The sequence below is a fragment of the Jaculus jaculus genome, chromosome 4 (genome assembly GCF_020740685.1).
Source record: "Jaculus jaculus isolate mJacJac1 chromosome 4, mJacJac1.mat.Y.cur, whole genome shotgun sequence".
Classification (NCBI taxonomy): domain Eukaryota; kingdom Metazoa; phylum Chordata; class Mammalia; order Rodentia; family Dipodidae; genus Jaculus; species Jaculus jaculus.
This window is the reverse complement of record NC_059105.1, coordinates 39,871,502-39,893,112: the sequence shown is the minus strand read 5'-3', so window position 1 is coordinate 39,893,112 and position 21,611 is coordinate 39,871,502. Positions and strand designations below refer to the sequence as shown.

The 21,611-nt window shown below is 42.0% G+C and overlaps 1 protein-coding gene across 3 annotated transcripts in view; it reads left to right on the top strand.

Moving 5' to 3' along the window:
* Spats2l (spermatogenesis associated serine rich 2 like) overlaps positions 1-21,611 on the top strand; it is a 175,670-nt gene that overhangs the window by 132,773 nt on the left and 21,286 nt on the right. For 2 of the 3 annotated variants that reach the window (XM_045148143.1, XM_045148144.1), the window contains exons 7-8: positions 2,296-2,502; positions 3,758-3,893. In XM_045148143.1, the coding sequence (XP_045004078.1) occupies positions 2,296-2,502; positions 3,758-3,893 (343 nt within the window). The remainder of the gene's footprint in view (positions 1-2,295; positions 2,503-3,757; positions 3,894-21,611) is intronic. The other variant, XM_045148145.1, reaches the window with a different exon arrangement.

The window sequence follows — 21,611 nt, the reverse complement described above, 5'->3', positions numbered from 1 at the left end:
ACTCTCTACCAGTTTCATCTGAGAGAGTCCCAGAATTTTACCATACATTGACCTACATGGCCACTGTGCACATAGATCCAAGTGTCTTTGAGAATCTTAAATTTTAAATGATGAAATGGGTTTTCAGAACCCTAAAAATTACTGCTACTCAAAATCTTCAATAACTACTTGTTGTGTGAATGGTGAAATGAACCAGTAGCCCCATATCATTCTGTGATAAACAAACAAAATATTTTTAGCTCCAGGTTAATGAACCCATGCTCATTTGCATGCTTGTCTTCTGTTTAAAATTCATTTGCATCTCAACAGAGTAATTTTTGTTCCTCTTCCTAAGGTCATTATTTGCATTAGGCTCTATGTCCTCTTATTTTCAAGAATATGACCAGTTTACTACACTTCATACAAAGAGCTGTTTTAGATTCTCAGTTTATAATACCTCATCAAGACTGAATTTCAGCTCTGATTTAGAAAAGGAATGAGTTGGAACAGCTTAGATTTAGTCATTGTTTTAACACAAACATTCATATATTCATCATCAGGTGGGTGATAGTGCCCATCTTCACACCAACAGGATCCTCTGGGATGCAGAGTGCTGCGCCCACTGCCCAGCCAGACTCTCTGGAGGAGGTCCTTGGACACTTACATGTGTGAAAGCACCAAGGGAGAGTCATTTCACACTGAGGGGTGACAACGACCTTCCTACAGGGAACTTCCACTTTAGGACAACTAAGGATAAAATTACACTGTCATTTAAATTCGTTCCATGACAGGAGGAAATGCTGTTTTCAGTATTTACTTATTTCTTCACTACCTTTGCTGAACATTTCACTGTATACTGCAACTTCCCTTTAAGTACATTTTTATCATTCAGTCAGTATGTTAACAGAAGCTCTTGACAAATGGGTTATGAATGATGGATTCCACTAGAGTCAAATTATATTTCATAAATGAGCTAATGTCTGAAATTAAATTGTCTAGGACCCAGATCATATTCTCTTGCACTTTCTCCTGATTTCTGTAATGTTTGTGACAGTGTCGGGAAAGGTGTGCCTTGTTTCTTTTTTTTTTTTTTTTCCTATGAAATCATTTTAAGCGTACTTTAATTTAATCAAAATTCTACAGAAGGCTGTTTAACCAGACACAAGGACAAGGGTCTTCCAGAGTGAATCTGACTCAGTCTCTGCTCTGTAGGAAGTCATAGCCTCTTAGCGAGGCCAACAGAGAAAAGCTGTGTTAAAGTGTCATATGTGAAGGTACCATGGGAACAGAGGGGAGTAAGGTAGGGCAACTATCTGGAAAAAAAAAAAAAGGAGCTGAGCTTCAAAAGGATGACAGCATTCTGTGTGGGCATGAGCCACAGTCAGCCAGTAGAGGGAAGATACCCCTGCCAGGCCCACCAGGTCATAGGGAAGCCCAGAATTAGGGTCTTCCAAACCCAGACTTCATTCTTTCAACTAAACACAGCTTTCTCCATGAGAGCACACTGGCCTCCATTTCTTCACACCCCAAAGCTATCTTGTAATAAGAGCTTAAAAGTGATATATTTCCTTTCCAGGCCCTTAAGATGCCATTTAATTCACTCCAGCAATAACTGCATAGGAACCTACCTTTAAAAGACACCAAAAGCAATGTGCCGCTAATATATTACCACGTCTATTAAAGCTCTAGAGACTCTCACTCTTGGGATTTTAAATATTGTTGAGATATTACCATGATGTTCCCTGATTTAATCCCTTCATAAATTAGATGAAATGATTATAGTACCTGTTGTCACTTCATTCTTGCCCTATCTCCAGTCACTCTTCTGCCTTCATTAATTCAGAATAAAATACCTCAAGGCATTACTGGCGACAGGAGGGCTACATTTTTATGGCTTCAATATGAAATTATACTTAAAGGTGCCTTAGTATTTCCTGGGATAGGAAAATAAAAAAGGAAAAAGAAAAGGCATGTACTTCTCCTGTAAGCCTGTTAATAGCCTGTTACAACCTTGGTGGATGGTCATACTGAGGAAACTAAGGCTCATAGATATTACATAGCTTGCCTAAGATCACTCTGCAAGCACTTACCAGAGTGCAAACACGTACTTGGCTCTTCTGACTCTCAATACAAGGCTCTTTCTGGTATAACCTCTAATCTCGTGGGGATTCTACTGTAGCAGCTTCTTGACTGTTTTGCAATGAAAGGCATTGTTACCAACATGTAAACAAACCAGGAATCAGCCTTCCCCATCACTTTGCCATCAGTGTTTTTTAGTTTATCCCTTCACAGTTATTATTTGGTGTTCTCTTACAGAAGGCAACAGACTACTGCAACAGAAAATGTCCTTAGATGGAAACCCCAAACCTATACATGGAACAACAGAGAGGTCAGATGGCCTACAGTGGTCAGCTGAGCAGCCTTGTAATCCAAGCAAGCCTAAGGCAAAAACATCTCCTGTTAAATCCAATACCCCTGCAGCTCATCTTGAAATAAAGCCAGATGAGCTGGCAAAGAAAAGAGGTAAAGTGATTTCTTTTGCACAAATGATTCAACATAATTTACACACAGAGAAAAATGCCAAAATGGCAGAAGTCTCTGAAACATACTGTTTAGTGAAGAGAGATACACATGAAATTGAATTTCTTTTTCCCTGAGGCCCACATGGATCAAAAGGCAGTGGTTATTCCTTCTTTGGTAAATGAAGATCTTGAGTATTGAGCTGGAATTGCATCCCATTCCTCTGTTGCTCTGTGGCTACTCGCTCTGTTTGTAGACACGGACAAGCATTTGTTCACACCAATCACTTATAAACCCAGTGCTGGTGCAGAACTCTCTCAGAAAGGGACTAATGTTGATCTAGACTTGCCTGGGCAAAGATGAGTCTTAAGCCTGGTATGCCTTCAAAGATAATTATTCTCTCACGGAGTGCAGCTCTGTATTAGAACTTTCAGACACTATGACATTGAAAGAGGGTTTTATATTTGATACACTTAGAGTTTTAATTTTTAAACCTTGATACCTTGGACTCATATAGCTAGTCTTAGAAATGAAAGGAACAAATTCACTTCCTTTCTGATTCCCAGATTAAATCATCCCCTGATTCATCTTCATGTATATCAGATTTCCTTGCTTTGGCTTGGCACACTCTTTCCAATTTCTTGGGGGAGATTTCTGTCATGTAAGAAACATGCCCTCATTAGCATAAGAATATTTCCATACTTGTCATGCATGCTGCAGACCCTGGTGAGAGTTTCAGGAAACCAGGCGAGATGGGCACCCAAAGAGATGCTTTATTGCCACTGCTGTAATTTCAGGCCTGGCTCAGGACCGTGGGGTAGGAGCCAGCGTACCTGGCACGAGTGCCCCATCTTCTCTCTTGCTTGTTTGTACCTCTCCCAATCCCTGTGTCATTTTTCTCCTCCAGATGCCCTGCTGGCTTTGAAACATGCACAGTGGTGTTTACAGAGGGAGCCAACAGCACAAATGGTCTTTAGATTAGAAGACACTGCTGTTTATGATAGAACATAATGATCAGAGCCTCTTTCTGAAGAACAAAGAAACAGGTGTACCCCCCACTGGCCCAGCCAGAGACCCCACTGGAGAAGTCACAGCATCCTCAAGAGCTAGACAAGATGGCCCCTCTTGATAACTTTTTTCTTCATTAAAAAAAGCAAAAGACAAATCTCTTGTTTTGATTGGGTTGATTGTGTTGTTTAGCTCACAAATAAAGGATAAAGTGGTCAAGCTAACTTTTTTTCCTTAACATCAATTTTAGGCCCAAATATCGAGAAATCAGTGAAGGATTTGCAGCGCTGCACTGTTTCTCTGACTAGATACCGTGTCATGATCAAGGAGGAAGCAGACAGCTCTGTGAAGAAGATCAAGGCAGCCTTTGCTGAATTACACAACTGGTAAGTGACTCACCCAAGGAGCTGTAAGTTCACAGGCTCAGTTCTTCTACAGCTTGTAAAAGCATCAGATGGAAAACATTGTTTACTTAATACATAACACAGAACAACACTCTGGCAGATTTTTTTTAAGCTTTGCAGACGCGTGTATCTTAGGAATAAAAAAGAAGAGAAATATTTAAATAAGAAGAACTCTGATGGACATAGTTCACTGATGTTTAAAGTGGACTCAAAGCATATGAAGGCTATAGAATAAAAGTTAATTAAAAATAAGCCTCAAAATAATATTATTAACAAATTCATGAAAGGCTAATAATATAAATGCTATCAAGAAAACAAAATATGTCCTTTGTTACCATTATGAAATTCTCTAACAAAAAGAAAAATCATATGTGAGCTTAATGATAAGAGTCCTGATTAAAACTATAATTAAGAAATGGTAGCACTGTCATTACTGCCCAGCCCACTGCCCCTTGCACTGTGCTAAATAAACCTGTTTTCTTTTTGAAGGGAGAGAGGGAGGAACAGAGAGGAAGAAAGAAAGAATGAGAAAGAGGAAGGGAAGAAGGGGAAAGGAAGGAAGGAGAAAGGAAAGGCACTAATATGGTTTGGCTCCTGCCCTCCCCTACAAACAGTTTTGATGGAAAATGTGTCTTTGAGCCCTAAACATTTGTTCATGTTCAAATTGAAATATCACTTACTTGTTTTAAAATATCTTTTGTTCATTTTTATTTATTTATTTGAGTGTGACAGAGAAAGAGACACACACACATACAGAGAGAGAGAGGGAGAGGGAGAGGGAGAGAATGGGCACGCCAGGGCTTCCAGACACTGCTAGCAAACTCCAGATTCATGCGCCCCCTTGTGCATCTGGCTAACATGGGTCCTGGGGAATCGAGCCTTGAACCGGGGTCCTTAGGCTTCACAGGCAAGTGCTTAACCACTAAGCCATCTCTCCAGACCAATATTACTTATTTGTATTGGTGGTTGTTATTATAGAAAAATATTCTTAGTTTACCAGTTAAGACCTTTTTCATATTTAAGTGAGAGAAACCCAAGTCACACTAAAGACAAAAGAGAATTGATTGGTTAATATTCATAAAAAGTCCAAAAAAATCATTCAGGCAAATTTGTTTCTAAACCAAAATTATAGTGTCAATGTTCTCTCTCTCTCTCTCTCTCTCTCTCTCTCTCTCTCTCTCTCTCTCTCTCTCTCTCTCTTTCTCACTCTCTCCCTTTCTCCCTCCCTCTTTTACCTCCTTCTCTCACCAGCCTCCTTTCCTCCCTCTTCTTTCTCATTTCAGTATCGCCTACGATCTCCTAGTTCTGTTTATTTTCACTTCATTTTTAGACAAATACCTCTACATGGCAACAAAGATAGTGGCCCTAGCAGCTCCAGGCTTACATCAGTCTTAGCCTCTGAAAACTAGGAGAAGAATTTGCTTCCCAGCAAAAGACCAAGGGTAATTTCCATTGGTTGGTTCTGGTCACATATATACCTTTAAAACCTTGACAAGAGGGACAGTCTTACCACAGTTAGCAATAGAGTAAGTTCCAGCTCAACCCCAACTGAGAGCTGAAGCCCCCAAGCAAAATCAAGGTGCTCACATCAAAAATAAGAGGAGGGGCTAGAGAGATTGCTCAGTGGTTAAGGCATTTACCTGCAAACCCTAATGACCCAGGTTCAGTTCCCCAGTACCCACATAAAGCCAGATGCACAAAGTGACACATGCATCTGAAGTTCATTTGTACTGGCTGGAGGCCCTGGCATGCCCAAGCTCGTTCTCTATCTGTCTTAACTCTCTGTAGCTTTTGTTTGAAAAAAAGAAGGAAAGAAAGAAGAGGAAAAAATTGTAAGAGAAAGAAAACACATGACCAAGGTACCTAGGTTCATGGAACTTGTTTCCTGTATCTCTTTGGCCTCCTGTGATTTTAGAATTTAATCACATCTTCTGCATAGTTTTCCCATTCAAAGGCCTTGCTTTGACACTGATGTGCTTTTTAACAGAAACTGTGGAGTTGTGTAAAACTAAGGATTAAGCTTCACACTGACATAATCTAAAATTCATGAGTTTTAAACCATCTGCTACGTATAAAATCCCAAGGGTGCAAAGATAACAGAAACTTGAAGGCAAACTGTTTCCTTCAGTCACCATTGGGCCCTCCCAGGCCTTATAATGAAGGATCTTTTACCCACCCATTCATGTCATCCAGGTTTCGCTGGAATTCTTCAATTATTCAAAGCAATTCCCAGTACACTTGTGAGTGCTTATCAAAGGGAAAGATCCTATAATAGTGATTGTTGGTATAATTAGCTTAGCATAGTCATATGACTTTTCCAGTCATTCCCTAAGTAAATCACCCTGTTGCTTGTAAAGACAGCCAAATTTCTGTTCTCTAAAGCCAGGGTTAACAGAATTTATCACTACAGGGCCCACTCATAAATATTTGAAGCATTGCAGGCATGCAGTCAGTCAGCTCTGCTTTTGTAGCTAAAAGCAGCCATCAACAATGCAGAAAGGCAGCAGGCTAATTGGCTCCTGGGGGTTACAGTTTGCCAATGCTGGTCCAGAGATGTTAGTTATCAGGTTCACCAGAGTTGTCTGCCCTGTTCATTTGTATGGCGTTGGAGAGAGAGCCCTTCCCCTGAGGACCCCTGTGTGATACCTTCCATCTGAGTGACTCATTCACTAACTGACCATGTGTAGCAGTAACCTCAGCTCACCTCTCCTGCAGCTGCTCTGAGTGCATTTTATTATGTTCATTCTCCTTAGTAAAATGAACAGCACACAGGTCACAAGACATCTTGAGATTTACAACAGATTCTCTGGCATTTTACTCCTCAAGAACTGAAGCATGGAGCCAGGAAAGCTAGTCCCCAAGGAAGTTGTATGCATTTTCTATGTGCCGGATTCCCAGTGCACTGTAACCTGATGGGGAAGATCAGTTCTGAATGAGCTCTCCCAGGCTGGAAAGTCACCTCCGGTACAAGAGGGCATTTTCCCTCCAAACCCAAAGAGAAAACAAGTGACCAGTCCTTCTCTATATGCAATGGCCACATAGGGAGTAAACCACAGTGCTCATTTTCTGATCTAACCAATAATAAAAATGATCCCACATCAATTGTGTAAGCGTTAACTTAAAAATAAAACCAAAGTACTTTCTAAAACACAACCATTGTGCCAAATGGAAAACTGGTCCAAATAAGCCTACAGCCCCGCCAGCATGGTGACGTACTTGGACAAAGCCTCCTTCTTGTTTCCTAAGAGGGAAGAAAGGATGAATTTTAGGAATTGTGGTACTCTTGAAAAATATCAGCTCACCAAATTGACAAAGACAGCTTAGAAGATTTCTTTTATAAAGAAATGTTTCTATTGATGGTAAAATCACCTACACCAACAGATAGAAGGAACTACAAGTATAATGCCACCCATTTAAACACAAGTGAACATTAGGATGAACCAGGAATGTCTAGATATAGAAGATGCAAGTTAAGTCCTCTGGATTTCTGAAAAAGAGGTTAATGCACATGGTCCTCAGTGGCAGGCACATCCACTCTGTATCAGTCACTTTCTTGTTGCTGGGACAGAACACCCAACCAGAAGCAGGTTATGCAAGGAAAGGGTTTATGTTGGCTTACAGTTTCAAGGGGAAGTTTCCATCATGCCAGGAGCAGAGTGCCAGAGTCACATCTTCACATCTGCAGGGAGGAGTAGCAAGAGACATTTGTCAAGCACGGCTGGCTGTAAAACTGAAGGCCCACCCCCAGTGACATACTTCCTCCAGCAAGGCTCCATCCTCCCCCCAAAGGCTCCATACCCTTCTCCAACAGCGCCAGTACCTGGGGATGAAGCATTCAAACACATGAGGCTGTGGGGAGCATTTTGCATTCAAACCACTACACATTCCCAGTTCCTCTCTTCTCACTCTGGGCCAACCAGTTCTACTGACGCCCCCCCCCCCCCAAGTACTGAACAGGCATTGCATGTCCTTTAGACACAGAAACTTTCAGGTTTAAAAAAAAAAAAAAAAACATCAAAACACTCACTTTGCCACCAAAGTGCCAGCCTGAAGACATGAGTTCTGCTTGGTGAAAAGCTACCAAAAATCCTGCCACAGTTCATGGGCACAATGATATCCAGAAGCCAGGAAAAAGCAGTTGTTTGCACACCCTCCATGCATAGTGAGGACACACCAGGGCCCAATGATCTGGATGCTTTTCCTTACCAATCAGGTTGTGAACAATACTTGCTCAGTGGTTATTAAGAAAAACCACTAAGTAGTGAAGCTATAGCATCTAAGTTGGCATTTCACCAGGAGATAGTCACTTAGGCTAACTGACCCTAACAGGGCATTCTCATTTCCCCAGAAGGAACTGGGGATTTGAGAGAGTAACAAAGATGACACAATCTTCTCACAATATGTCTGCACAGAAAATAAACTTGGCAGCATGAGCATGAAAAGTCACATCAGGAACTAACATGAAACAGCTGGTTTCTTTTCTGTATGATTGGCCTCCTACCACAACTGGAAAATATTCATCCTTTGGAACCCTAGCTACCAGATTTAATTGCTTTGTGTGCAAACTAGTTCTGCTTCCCATCTCAAATGAGTGTATGTATGTCCAAGTTGATTGTGAAGGCTTAAAATAAGCAATAAAACATTAAATTGGGGAAAAAAAATTGAGGAAAGAATAATACTTGATATTTCTGCCATGTGCCAGGAGAGCAAATATTCCAGAACAAGGCTTTAAACATTCTGGTAGGTGCTGTTGTCGTTTTAACATCTAATATGGAGCACTCTCAAGGAATGGAAGGTGGTCCAGAGCCAGCAGAGGTGCTAAGGTTGGGGTGGTTGGCCGGGGAGGGGGGGGGGGGGGGGGAGTAGGGTTGCAGAGACTGAAATTGACAGGCAATCTTTGTAAACTGCTTTGTTTTCCAATTAAAAAGCGAAATTAGTCAAAGCACACATTTTGGAGGAAGGGGTCAAAAATGTTCCTATAACTTATGTTTATTTCTTCCTGAAATAGGGCCAGGCATGGCCCAAACAAGCTTTGGAAATAGTCAGAAGTTTCAGCTTGCCCTACTCTCAGCCTTTCCCCTTTTTTCCTTCCTCTGTCACCTTTCCCTTCATCTCTTTTTCCTTCAAACAACATCCTCCTCCACAGCAAAGAAGGGGTAACCCCTTGCTGTCACCCACAGACCAGGGTTCTTCACTGCTACTTCACTCAGCACAGGAACTTGGGGTATCCCCATGTCATTTGTCTTCTTTCTAATCCTGAAACTCATTCATCTTATGTAATTCATGAACCTGTTGGCTTCATGATTTAACATATCTGCATGTTAACTAACTGTTAGGTCAGGACGGGCTCCCAAAATGGAGTCACCAAGGATAGTAGGACTTATCCACATTCCTCAAGAAACTCCCCAGCCATTATCCCTTCCTTGCCTAAAATGCCCCAGGTCATGGTTTCCTGCCCCTTTTCTCACTGTTCTGGTCTCACACCCTAGCTATGTGAAATGGCTAATGTAAACAACAAAGGAGTTCTTTTCCCTTCCTCACATTCCCCCAAATGTAAAGCCCTCAAAAGCCCAGAGTCTAGAAACTCAGGTTAGCTGTGCTCCTCTCTTGTGAGTCAGCCCTGGAAGCTCCTGTTTTTCTTGAATAAAGGCTTTCATCTTTGCCTCCGAGTGGTTTGCGTGGTCTTGGTCACTCCCAAACCTTATACTAACTAGCTCTGTTGACATTGACACTCCGTCCCAGGAGAAAGAACAGCTCTAACATGAGAATTTCAGGTTGAAGAAATAGCTACTTGGAGATGAGTTTATCTTTTTCCAGCATCTCTCACACTCTCTCGCTTGCTACTGAAGCCCTGTTGGAAGCCAGGCAAACCTGTGCTGCACACAGTGTACGAGTAGCCAACCGGGTGGCCCAACACACCGGCCGGATAGCATCTCTGTGACATTGTAAATATATCTTTGTTCTAAGATGTGAGCTTGAAAAGGCTTCCCAAATAAGAATTTGCCAATAGGACTTATGTTTCATTATCACCTAAGTAACTACCAATCCAGTATTCCCAGGTGGCTGCTCCTGAAATGCCCAAATCATATAAAGTTATTGGAACATCTTTAGTTTGAATTCAAACAAGACCTTCATGCCTCACGTTTGCAGGTTTATCATGCAGTACAATTCTCACCTTGTTGGTTGATGCCACCACCTCAATACTCTTTCTCTCCCCACCCTTCCCTCACCCTCCCTCCAAACTTTTATCACCTTTTGTGTGATACCTTGCTGTCCATACAATGCTACCAGCAGAGTTTTTCTACACCTTTTGTGTTTTTTATTCATTCTCTTTGAGGATAACTTAATATTGACTGAAAAATTATACCTGTAAATTAATTAATTCTTTCTATACTAAACTGTATTGTGTGAACTTATAATTAAATATGCTTAGAGATTTGTGTTCAGTCTTTGCCTTAGTACCATCCCAAGAAATTCTGATTTCTGTAGTCCCAAAAATAATTAGGCTTTTTTATTTTTCTTATTTGTATTGCTTTAAAAAAAAATCCAGGTGATCCTCTTGTGTATCTGTAGTTACAAACCATTAGTTGAGAGTCCTATAAAGGGAATAATAAGTCTGAAGACAGAGCAGTGGTCTCAGCTGGGTGAATTTGCCCCCTAGGAGATAGTCGGTGTGGCAATATTGCCATCCCAACTATGAGATAGATTTCTGTCAGCTTCTGGTAGGACTCATGAAACCCAGGTCGCCTCTGCCTGTCCATGCTCCCATAACAAGAAGCTCACTGGCCTAAGATGTCAGTAATGCTGCCACAGACCCAGTGTAGCCTCAGGCCTGTTGCATGGCCACTCCTTGAGGAAAGAACAGACCACCCTTGACAACCCTGTGAACATCTGGCTTCCTGCACCCCATCTTCCAAAGCCACTAGTGAGGATGGTAGAGGAAGATTTCCTTGACAGTCACTTACATACCCCAAAAGTATAACATAATGCCTTCTCTTTTCAGTCAGAGCAGTAGGAAAATAGTTTTTCCATGCCGCCTGAAACAAGCATTCTAGCTACACATCTTAAAGGTCAAATTACATTTTTGCCTCCTTGAGATCAGAAAAAAACAATTATATTGTAGTGTAAAAAAAATGAGAGCTTTGCTCTTTTTTGTTGTTCTGTTTTCATTATAGAATTCAACTCCAACCTTAGAAGAAAATGGAAAAATTAAGAACTGAAGGTTGTAGCTAATGACAGGCAGTCAGTTTCATTAGCCATTCTGTCTTGACCAGAGTCTTTTTCTCATTTCGTAATAAAGCCAAATATCACAGTGAGGCCAGGATTAGGATGAAGATCGGAGGCACGTAAAGATAAGTACAGTGGGGAATTGTTCCATTAAGCATCTGGTGGGGGTTATTCTTCTCTGGCTTCAGCCAGGCAGCAGTATTACTTGAGACTGCTGGGCACACATGGCAGATGCCCAACTTCTCCAATGTCAGTGGCATTCTCAGGTGTGCCAGCCCTTATTGTTCTTACACTGAATGAAGCGGAAGGTCTTCTTGCATAGCTTATGGTACAAAGGTGGTTGAACAGAATCATGGCCATTTAATGTCCCTCTCTTAATTAGGAAACTCATTAGAATTATGAAGCTGCATACATGTTGATAGGAAGGATGCATATTAGATGAAAAGAATACTGGAAGTGGTGCTGTGTCACAAAACATGTGTTATGTGACAGCAAGCAGATTTGGGATGTGAGTTCAGTCACATGAAGGATGTTGATATAACCAGGGGGGTGGGTGAGTATAAATGTCATTGTAAAACCAATGTGACCTAAATAAGCATCCCTAGTGTGCACGCTGGGATCAAGAGGTTTCTGGGGAAGTGTGGTTATAACTCATCAAACGATGCTTTTTCTGTGTGCCTGTCAACAGGGCTGTTTACAATGGGATTACCAGTAACAGAATCCACCTGAGGAGCCTTTCCAGTTACTTGACATTGTTACATAATGGTTGCACAATGCTTTAAATTCCCTATTTAATTATCAGGAACATGTTAAACAATTGCTAGGTTTTGCTAGCTCTTAGACTAGACACATAATGAAGACTAAAATCAAGAGATTAGGTTATGAAGCTTTGTTTTTTAACAAAATCAAAAGTTTGTATTATCATTTTCATTTAGAAATTTTAATCAAAGGTCTCTGTCCTTCTGTTCTTAAAAGTGAATACAATCTTCCCATTGATCGAAACCTGTGCAAACAAGCCTAAGTAATCCTTTCTTTTCTTATCAAATGGTTTTTCTAAGTACCCACCTGCTCTTGAGTTGTACAAAACACTATACAAAGGAAATTAAACAAACTTCTTCTGCCTTCCTACCCAGTATTCCATATCATGTGAGAATATTAAAAGAGCACAAAATATGGAGATGAGCACACATTTGCAAAGGCTACAAAAAGACAGTAATAAAAGAAGCTAATAAATACATGTATGCCTCAAGAGAGCTATACAGATGATTTTTGTTTCTGTCTAGCTGACAAATTGCTGAAAATGACTCCTTTTCCTCACTCCGCACAATCCAATAAACAGAAATAAGCTCCAGGATCCATTCTGAAATTGTGAAGGGGCAAATACAATATAACATAGAGAAACCCAAGGTTCCTGTGACTTTGTGACTGAGGCAAGTCCCTGTGGCACAGTGTATTTCAAACCTTGCCTCGTTTGTGAATATGTGTCGTTCTAAATATGTGTGGCTCACTCTTTGGAGGTGAAAGCTTCCCTTTTCCTATTTTCTTTCCTCCCGAAGGTTTTTCTGCGCATTAGATGTTTCCCCAGGGCCACTGCAAGGACTAAATCAGTTGACATGAAGGAAGAGCAAGCTGATAAATACAAAAAGCACTGAACTGGCCTTTTCAGTTTAGGTGCAGTCCCAGGAAACCAGCACAAATCGCCCTGCACATTAATAGCCTTCCTGGGCTGTGTGTGGACTACTGCCATAGTGATTGCTGTGCACTTGGGCCTGAGGGTCGCCTCACGTTCACTGCAGACTTCTTTGCCGAATAAGAGCTGAAGATGAGAAATTGAATCTGATTTTGTCTTGAAATCTGAAAAAATTTCTGAATCTTTTCAGCAAATGAAGGCTGCCAATCAACCAGCCTTGTACCATGCTTCTGAAAAGAAAGTGTTCACATTCATCGTAGAATGGAAATATAAGAAGAGATTTAGCAAATTGTTCTACCCACATATTCCCATCGGGTACTAGAGTATGCTATTTTTAAAAATGCATAATCCATTTTCTCTGGGAAAGAAAGATGAATTTGTTCTTAAGCATTAGTCTAGATAGCAAATGCATTATAATATTTAAAAGAGAGCTATTCTAGATTATAATTTTAGAATGGGTCTTGAGGCTGATTTTACTTACTGGACTAGCAGCGAAGAAGACTGCAGATTCATTTTGGACAGTTTGTCAGCTCAGACAGCAGCACATCACGTAGCCAGGCCGTCCACGCAGGCAGTGTGACAGAGTCCTGTATATGTGTGCTGCATTGTTCTTTCACTGGCTGTAAACTCTTAATTCTCACTAAGCCATGTTGTTATAAAAGTCACATTTCCAATGTTTATTAGCCACTTAGTTAGGGAGCATGGGTGTAGAGTTGGAGGGAATGGGGTGTAAATCTCATCCCCACATATTCCAGCCCCACAGCTAGTTGAGTTTCTTCTTAGCTACAAAAGAAAAATACCGCTATCAATTTCTACAGGTTTTATGAAAATTCATAGGCAAGGTAATGCACTTACCAGATTATTCTAGAAAATTTCTAGCCTAACCCATGACGGATGCCCTCTTCCTTCCCACACAGCATTGAAAAGATGCTTTCCCTTATACAGTAGGAAGAGGTTAAGTTAGCCTTCTCTGACTTGTAGGTACCTAGCATGCAGTGGATCTCATCCATGAGATGTGGGTATTACATTACCATTTTGCTGTTATTTGCTTAGTGAAGAGAGACGTAAAACATAGGGACCCCTGATTCCGAAAGGCCTGAGTTGCTACTAGGATAGTTCACCTTCTCCTATCATGTCTCACCATACCTTTCTCTGTCCCTTTCCCCATCCAGCCATTCCATACTTAGATGAATGTGTCCTGAACATGTCCCCAATGGCACTTACCAAACTTCCTTGTATGTGAGATGCACCTGGCTGCCCTCCCCAGAGATTCTGATTCCGTTGGAGTGGGGTAGGGCCCAAGAATCTGCATTCATTGAGTCCCAGTCCAGTGGAGACCAAGCACCACTTCATGAAACACTGCTAGACATCCTGAGAGAGACTGTCTCTTCCCTGAAAAGTCCAGGTTACAGACAGAAACAAGCCACATATGTGCACTGTGGCAAGTACTGCAAGGGAGCTGTGGGGAGAAGAGATAGGAAGGCAGCCCTGGCTGGCTATTTAGGAAAGGGTTTCATCTCTGAGGTGGCATTTGAGTTGGATCCAGAAAAAAGACTAAAGTTTACCAGATGGAGAAGGGAAACAGAAGATCCCATATAGAAAGAACCAAAAGCATGAAAGATATGCTCTGGGGCATGGGGATTCAATTCCTTGGGTCTCACTCCATTAATAAATGAATTTTGAACACATGTCTCTCAAATCAGAAAATCCATTTATAGATTTTGCATGTGAATTACTATTAATCTGTGTGCAAAAGATTTGGAAAGCCTACTTTTTAGAGTTTAATATTTTATTTGTGTTCCCACTTTTGAAGCTACTGGCTGGAACAGGATGTTTTGAGAGAACAAAGAGAAGGCCGGGGAGACAGGTTCCCTCTTTCCCTCCCTCCCTCCTCACCTGAGTGCCCAGGAACAGGAGCCTGTAAGGAAGCTGGGACAGTAAAGGCTAGGCCTGGTTGCCCTGCGGTGGATATGACATCATTTCTTATCCTTCTTGTGCATCAGCTTCTTAAAGCATCTATACCCACAAATATGGAATATGTTCAAACAGTAAAGTTCACAGTTACTTTTGTTTCAGTTTTTCGAAGTAGGGTCTCACTCTAGCTCAGGCTGACCTGGGATTCTCTCTGTAGTCTCAGGCTGGCCTCGAACTCACAGTGATCCTCCTACCTCTCTCTCCCAAGTGCTGGGATTAACGGCATGAGCTACCATGCCTGACCATAATTAATTTTTTTAAAAGCCTCTGTTCCCAAGTTATCCATGTCCAACAACCATGATGGCTTCTGCATGGATTACCCTCCACACTCAAAATTTGCTTCTCAAAAATGTTTTGGGAAGGAAACACAAAAGTGTTAAGAGTGATTGGTTTTATTTTGTGTGTAAGACAAATAACTGTGCTTTACAAGTTTATTCTTTTTACCTTTTGTGTGTGTGTGTGTGTGTGTGTGTGTGTGTGTGTGTGTGTGTTTGGCAAAGTCTTGCCAGGTAGCCCTGGCTTGCTCAGAACTTGTTACATAGACCAGGCTAGCCTCCAACTTGAGGTTATCCACCTACCTCTGTCTCCTGAATACTGGGATGTATAGGCATAAAGGCCCATAATTTTGATTTTTAATTTTCTCCTGATTCCTGTTTCCATTTTTTAAATATTTTATTATTTATCTATTGGAAAGAGGCAGAGTGAGTGAGTATGGGCACACCATGGCTTCCTGACACTGCAAACGAATTCTAAATACATATGCTACTTAAGTGCATCTGGCTTTATGTGAGTACTGGGGGAATCAAACCCAGGCCATCAAGCTTTGTAAGCAAAGGCCTTCAACCACTGAGCCGTCTCTCCACCCCTGTATTTTCCTTTATTTAGTGAGCGTGTAAAATAAAACAAAGTAAAACTGTGAAAAAGAATGTTAGCTTGGGGCTGGAGAGATGGCTCAGCAGTTAAAGGCCTTTGCTTACAAAGCCGATAGCCTGGGTTTGATTCCCCAGTACCCATGTAAATCCTGATGCACAAAGTAATACATGCATCTGAAATTCATTTGTAGTGGTAGGAGGCTCTGGTGTGCCCATTCCCTCCCTTCTTTTCTCTCCCTTTCACTGTCTCTTTGAAAATAAATAAATAACTTTTAAAACACAAGAAAGAAGATTTTTAGCTCAGTTCTCTGAATGGAATCTTCATGTAATAAGACAACTAACATCCTCAGACGGTCTGTTTTCTTTTCCTATAGGTGTAGCTTTAAAAAAAAAATGGTGGAGGATGCCGGCTATAGTGGTGCACTCCTTTAATCCCTCCCAGCACTCAGAAGGCAGAGGTAGGAGGTTGCCATGAGTTCCAGGCCACCCTGAGACTACAGAGTGAACTCCAGGTCAGCCTGGGCTAGAGAGAGACCCTACCTCAAAAAAAAAAAAAAATGGTGGAGGGTGACATTCTATCATATTTTATTGAAAACTGACATACAATTATTTTTCTAGACTACTGCTCTCTAAAAAGAAACCAGACTAAGTAGTAGTTACAAAAATAATAAAAACATTTTATTAAAGAAAGCTAAATGTAAAAATCCTACATTGACATATATGAGGAATATATATTTTTCCAGTTGAGCATTTGCTGTTATGGGATTTCTAGACTTACAGGATTTTATAACTCTTGTCATTTAAAAAAATTCCCAGCAGAAAATGAGTCCAGGGGCTGGAGAGATTGTTCAGCTGTTAAGGTGCTTGCCTGCAAAACCTAACTAACCAGGTTTGATTCCCCAATACCCACATAAAACCAGATGCACCAATTAGCAAGTGCATCTGGAGTTTGTTTGCAGCCACTGGAGGCCCTGATATGTGTGTGTTCTCCCCCACCCAGCCACCGTGTGTATGTGTCTACTTTCAAATAAATAATTTTTTTAAAGGAAAAGAAGGATGAGTCCCTTACGAGTTTGTTTCCCCAGTACCCATATAAAGCCAGATGCATAAAGTGACACATGTGTCTGGAGTTGGTTTGCAGTGGCTAAAGGCATGCCAGGGCCCATTCTCTTCCTTTGTCCCTCTCTGCTTACAAATAAATTCTCTCTCTCTCTCTCTCTCTTTCTCTTTCCCTCTCTCGCTTTCAAATAAATAAAATAAAATAAAATAAATTTTTAATGTACAAGTAGGTGACAGATTCAAGAATCCCAGAAATGTAGAAAATAAACAAACATAGCTAGATACTTGAAAATGAGGCTGGAATGAAGTCAGCAACAGGAAAAGTGAAGGGTAGGAGAGACACTTCTCAACCCGAACAGGCTGGAGAGGACAGAACAGTGTGGGTGGTGAAGAGAAAGAGCAAGTGACCATTCGTGTAACCAGCACATAGGATCCCGCACAGGCCAGAGAGCCCCTATCAGTGGAGAAGTAAGGACTGGGGATTGGATCAGCAGTGTGCCAGATGGGTGTGCATGCCATGTGCTGTGCGAGCTGCTGGTCCTCCTAAACCTAGGAATTCAGAAGGACACACAGTCTCACTACATTCGTGGCCAGCAAGCCAAGTCAGAAGCTCTGTTGGCATCTGCCATACTTGAAAAACAGCTGAGCTAAACTTGACCTGTTTTTCCATGGGCTCAAAAACGTTTGGAATACTTGGGGAGCTAGACTGAAAATTGAACACACAGATTACCTTAGTCTATCGATGTATCGAGGAAGTTTTTCTGCTCTCCTGCTGGTGCACACTGTCCCATTACCCAAGTGAAGGGACCTAGAACCCTAAGCTTTTAGGCAACACAGTCCCATTCCTCCCATGTTCCCTGCTAGGGAAGCAACTGTAGGCCCATCAAGTGGCCCATGGACTCTGCTAGGCTGCTGGCAGCCCGGGGCATCATGGCGCCTACTCCTAAGCAGTAATAAGGAGAAAGCCCGGCTGGGGAGGAAGATGGAACCTCTTTATACCTGGAAGCCTGGCACTAGGGCTCATGGCTCATTCAGGGGCTGCTCACTGCGGGGCGCAGGTCAGAGAGACGGAACCATTCCTTCAGCATTCATTAGGATTCTGTCTTCCCACAATGTGCACCTTGCCTTTCTCCACGGTGGAGCTGGGACACAGTTTCCACAGTTTGTCTGACCTGTCACAGGCCCTGTGCCAGCCTCTGTCTCATTCCCGCTGTTCTCTAGCCTGCTCTGTCTGTCTGGCAGATGAAGAGTTAAGGAAGCTCTGGCTGAATCACTTGATCCACAAGAAGGTCCAGAAGAAAACTGTGTGGGATCACATGGTTCCGGGCAATTCCTCTCTCTCTGCTGTCTCCCTGAGGCAAAGTTTCAGAGGTGGAATTCGGCCCAGTTTTAACTATTTAACATTCAATCCTGCCTGTTGTTGCAGCTATATTTCTTTAGGTTCTCTCTGAAATTCTGCTTTCACTGATTCTCAACCATGATGGTCCTCTGCCCACTTGCCTAGCATGTATGGCATCTTCAGTGTTGAAGATCACTAGGCCTGACATGGCTCATGGAAGCGAGCGAGACACTCAGTGTCTGTCTGTAGACTGAAAGATGAGTCTCCCACAAAGCAGGAAATCATTCATCTGTTTCTCCTAGAATAGTCCTACTTCTTTTTATTGCTGTTATGAGTTCCCTATAGAAAGGAATCAAGACAGTGGAAAAATTTTTATAAAATGACACTGTATCTTTGTGATTAACTATATAATAAACTATAAAGTTTTTGCCATGGTAATCTCCTCCTAACATCCTATTGCTTTGATAATAAAAGCTTTTTATGGCAACAAAATAAAATTTTATTATCCAAGTAGTTTAGATAAAAGGAGACATATTTTGGAAGGATAAAGGGTACAGCTGAAACATGTGAGTTCAGCGTGGGTTTTATGTGTGCTTTTCTCATGTAGATGCATTCTTATTCCAAGCCAATTAAAGAGCTCTGTCAGGGTCTGTGGCCATGCCATCCAGAACATACACGATCTCATCTGTATTTCTGTCAGGTGCAGAAAATCACTACCAAAAAGCAGAAACAGTCAATACTTAGAATTTCAGACTAATGGGGAAAAACACATTATTTCAACAATTAAACCATCCCAATTTGCAAAGAGAATCACTACCTACCTATTTTGGTTCTGAGCTAAAGCCCATGTGTTTGGTGAATGTCACTGCACTTTCATTCATAAGCTTATGTCTTAAATGATTAGATTCTATCCATGACCAAAAAAGTATTGATTTTTATAAATTTTTATAAACATGATTTATAGCCAAGCACTGCAATAATACCAGTTAAGCAGTTTCATAATTGTTAGGCATAGAAAAATGAGTATGTTGTCTTCCCTTCTGTTTAGCACCATCAAGCAGTTTTCATTGAGCAACCCATAGTAGTCCAAGTTCCTAATGGTGAAGTTTAAAAAAAAATCTGAATCAGGGTTTGTTTGAAGCAATAATAGTCAAGATTTGAAGGAAGAGTTAATAGGATAAAGAGAGGAGGCTGAAGAGGCTCATTGTCTTTGAGGCAACAGAGGGCATGGACCAAGGCCCGGGTCAAGGAAAGAGCGGGCGGGGCTTGTGCCTGCTGGGCTGTCATGAGGCTCCAGTGAGATCATTCCAGTAAGGCAGTGGGCCACTAGCTCAAGGGCCTAGTTCATGGCCAGTTAACGGTGCCACCTAGGACGGCAACTGCAGGCCAATATGTGTCTACAGAGGACCTCAAAAGCAAGTGTGACGTTTCTGCTGTCTCAGTAGGACTGTGATCTGTGGCTCATCAACCCTGATGCTTTTCCTCTCAGAAGACCCCCCCACACACATCTGATAGCCCCACCCCAGGGTTCTGCCAGGATCCCTGTGGAGTTGTTTTCCATCAGGCAGCCCTGGGGAATGCTTACACCTGCCCTGGTGCCTCTAAGAAGACGGAGTAGTGTTTATAAATGACTCGACGGACTCACATAGCGGGCTGGGACTCCCAGGCTTCGAAGGCATTTGGAAGCTATCTTAGCAGTCTTTCCTCCCCGACCTACTCCTTGTCTGTCTGGGGCTCAGCATGATGTGGTGCTGGCTCCTGACTGTCTGGTAGTCTGCAGGAGGACGGGTTGGCCTGTCTTCATTTATCTGCCATATCCACTTCCCTTCCACAGACTAGTGCCCTGGAAGCAAAACACAAAGACCCTCAGGTCCAATGTGGTGAGATGCTCTGGAGACAGTTAACCTTCCTTAGCTGACCTCTGAGCTTGGTTTGCGTCTGTCCATCCAGTTGGAGCAAGGTCCTGCTAAGCAGAAACCCTGGGCTTGTTTCTGTGTTTTGCAAGCAGCCAAACATAGATGGCAGTGTTGAGATGCCCAAGGATGATCTCCCTTTGCTAAAATACCTGTAGAAGCAAGGCGTGGTTTGATGCCAACATCATAAGCTTTTCACGTCCCCAAGTGTGTGCACTAGGAGATTAACAATTTATCATGTAAGCCTTCGTCCCGCCTGTTGCTAGTCCAGAGGTCTAAGATACCTATTGTGTGTGTATCTGGCTTTGTTTAACATGTGTTCCACCTGAGGATATGTGTTGTACCCCAGATGTCCATGTTGTAAACTCTCTGGACACAAAACTATATTAACAAATCCTGTCGACAAAAACTGATAGTGACATTGTAGCTAGTGAAGATATTAGCAAAGGTTTCTTCACATTCCATCCCCCCTGTCCCAACACCCACTCAGCTTGCAGAATTCCGGAGAGAAAGATAGAGAATGAATATGGGCGCACCAGGGCCTCTAGCCACTGCAAATGAACTCCAGATGCAGGCACCACCTTGTGCATCTAGTTTTAACGGTTGTCCTGGAGAACTGAGCCTCGAACTGGGGTTCTTAGGCTTCGCAGGCAAGCGCCTGACTGCTAAGCCATCTCTCAAGCCCCAGAACACACTTTTAAATGCACTTTAAAGTTTAAACACTTTGAAACACACTTTAAAAATTTTAAAGTATATCTAATAGACCAGTCTGAATTGTGATAAGGATGATAATTGATGCGTATTGAAACATATTAAATAGGAGTTCATAACTAAACTATACAACAAAAGCATCTCATTAATCAGCTTTGAGTGATGCTTAAGAACCAACTATGTTTTTTTGTTTTTTTTTATTTATTTGAGAGTGACAGACAGAGAGAAAGACAGATAGAGGGAGAGAGAGAGAATGGGCGAGCCAGGGCTTCCAGCCACTGCAAACAAACTCCAGATGCGTGCGCCCCCTTGTGCATCTGGCTAACGTGGGACCTGGGGAACCGAGCCTCGAACCGGGGTCCTTAGGCTTCACAGGCAAGCGCTTAACTGCTAAGCCATCTCTCCAGCCCCCCAACTATGTTTTATAAAATATTTATTTATTTGAAAAGAGAGGGAGGGAAAGAGGAAGAGACACCAGGGCCTCCCGCCACTGCAAATGAACTCCAGACACATGTGCCACCCTGTGCATTTGGCTTATGTGGGTACTGGGGAATCAAACCTGGATTCTTAGGCTTCTCAGGCAAGTATCTTAATGGCTAAGCCATCTCTCCAGCCCAACAACCAACTATCTTTTGAAAACTGACTAAAAAAAGGAAAGAATCAAGCATGCATTATACCTTACCTGTACAAACTATACTTTTCCATAACCACATGGCAGTTGATAGTCAATCTCTCTCTCTGTCTCATAAGCACGCATGTGTACCCTCTCAGCTGGAAATTGAACAAGGGTTATGTACATGGTACATGATGATGATGCTAGGTAAACGCTCCATTCCAGTAAATAAACAAAGGACTGATACAAGTTAACTATTCCCGTTTGGTAAACCTCATTAACCTAGAAGATGATCATCAATG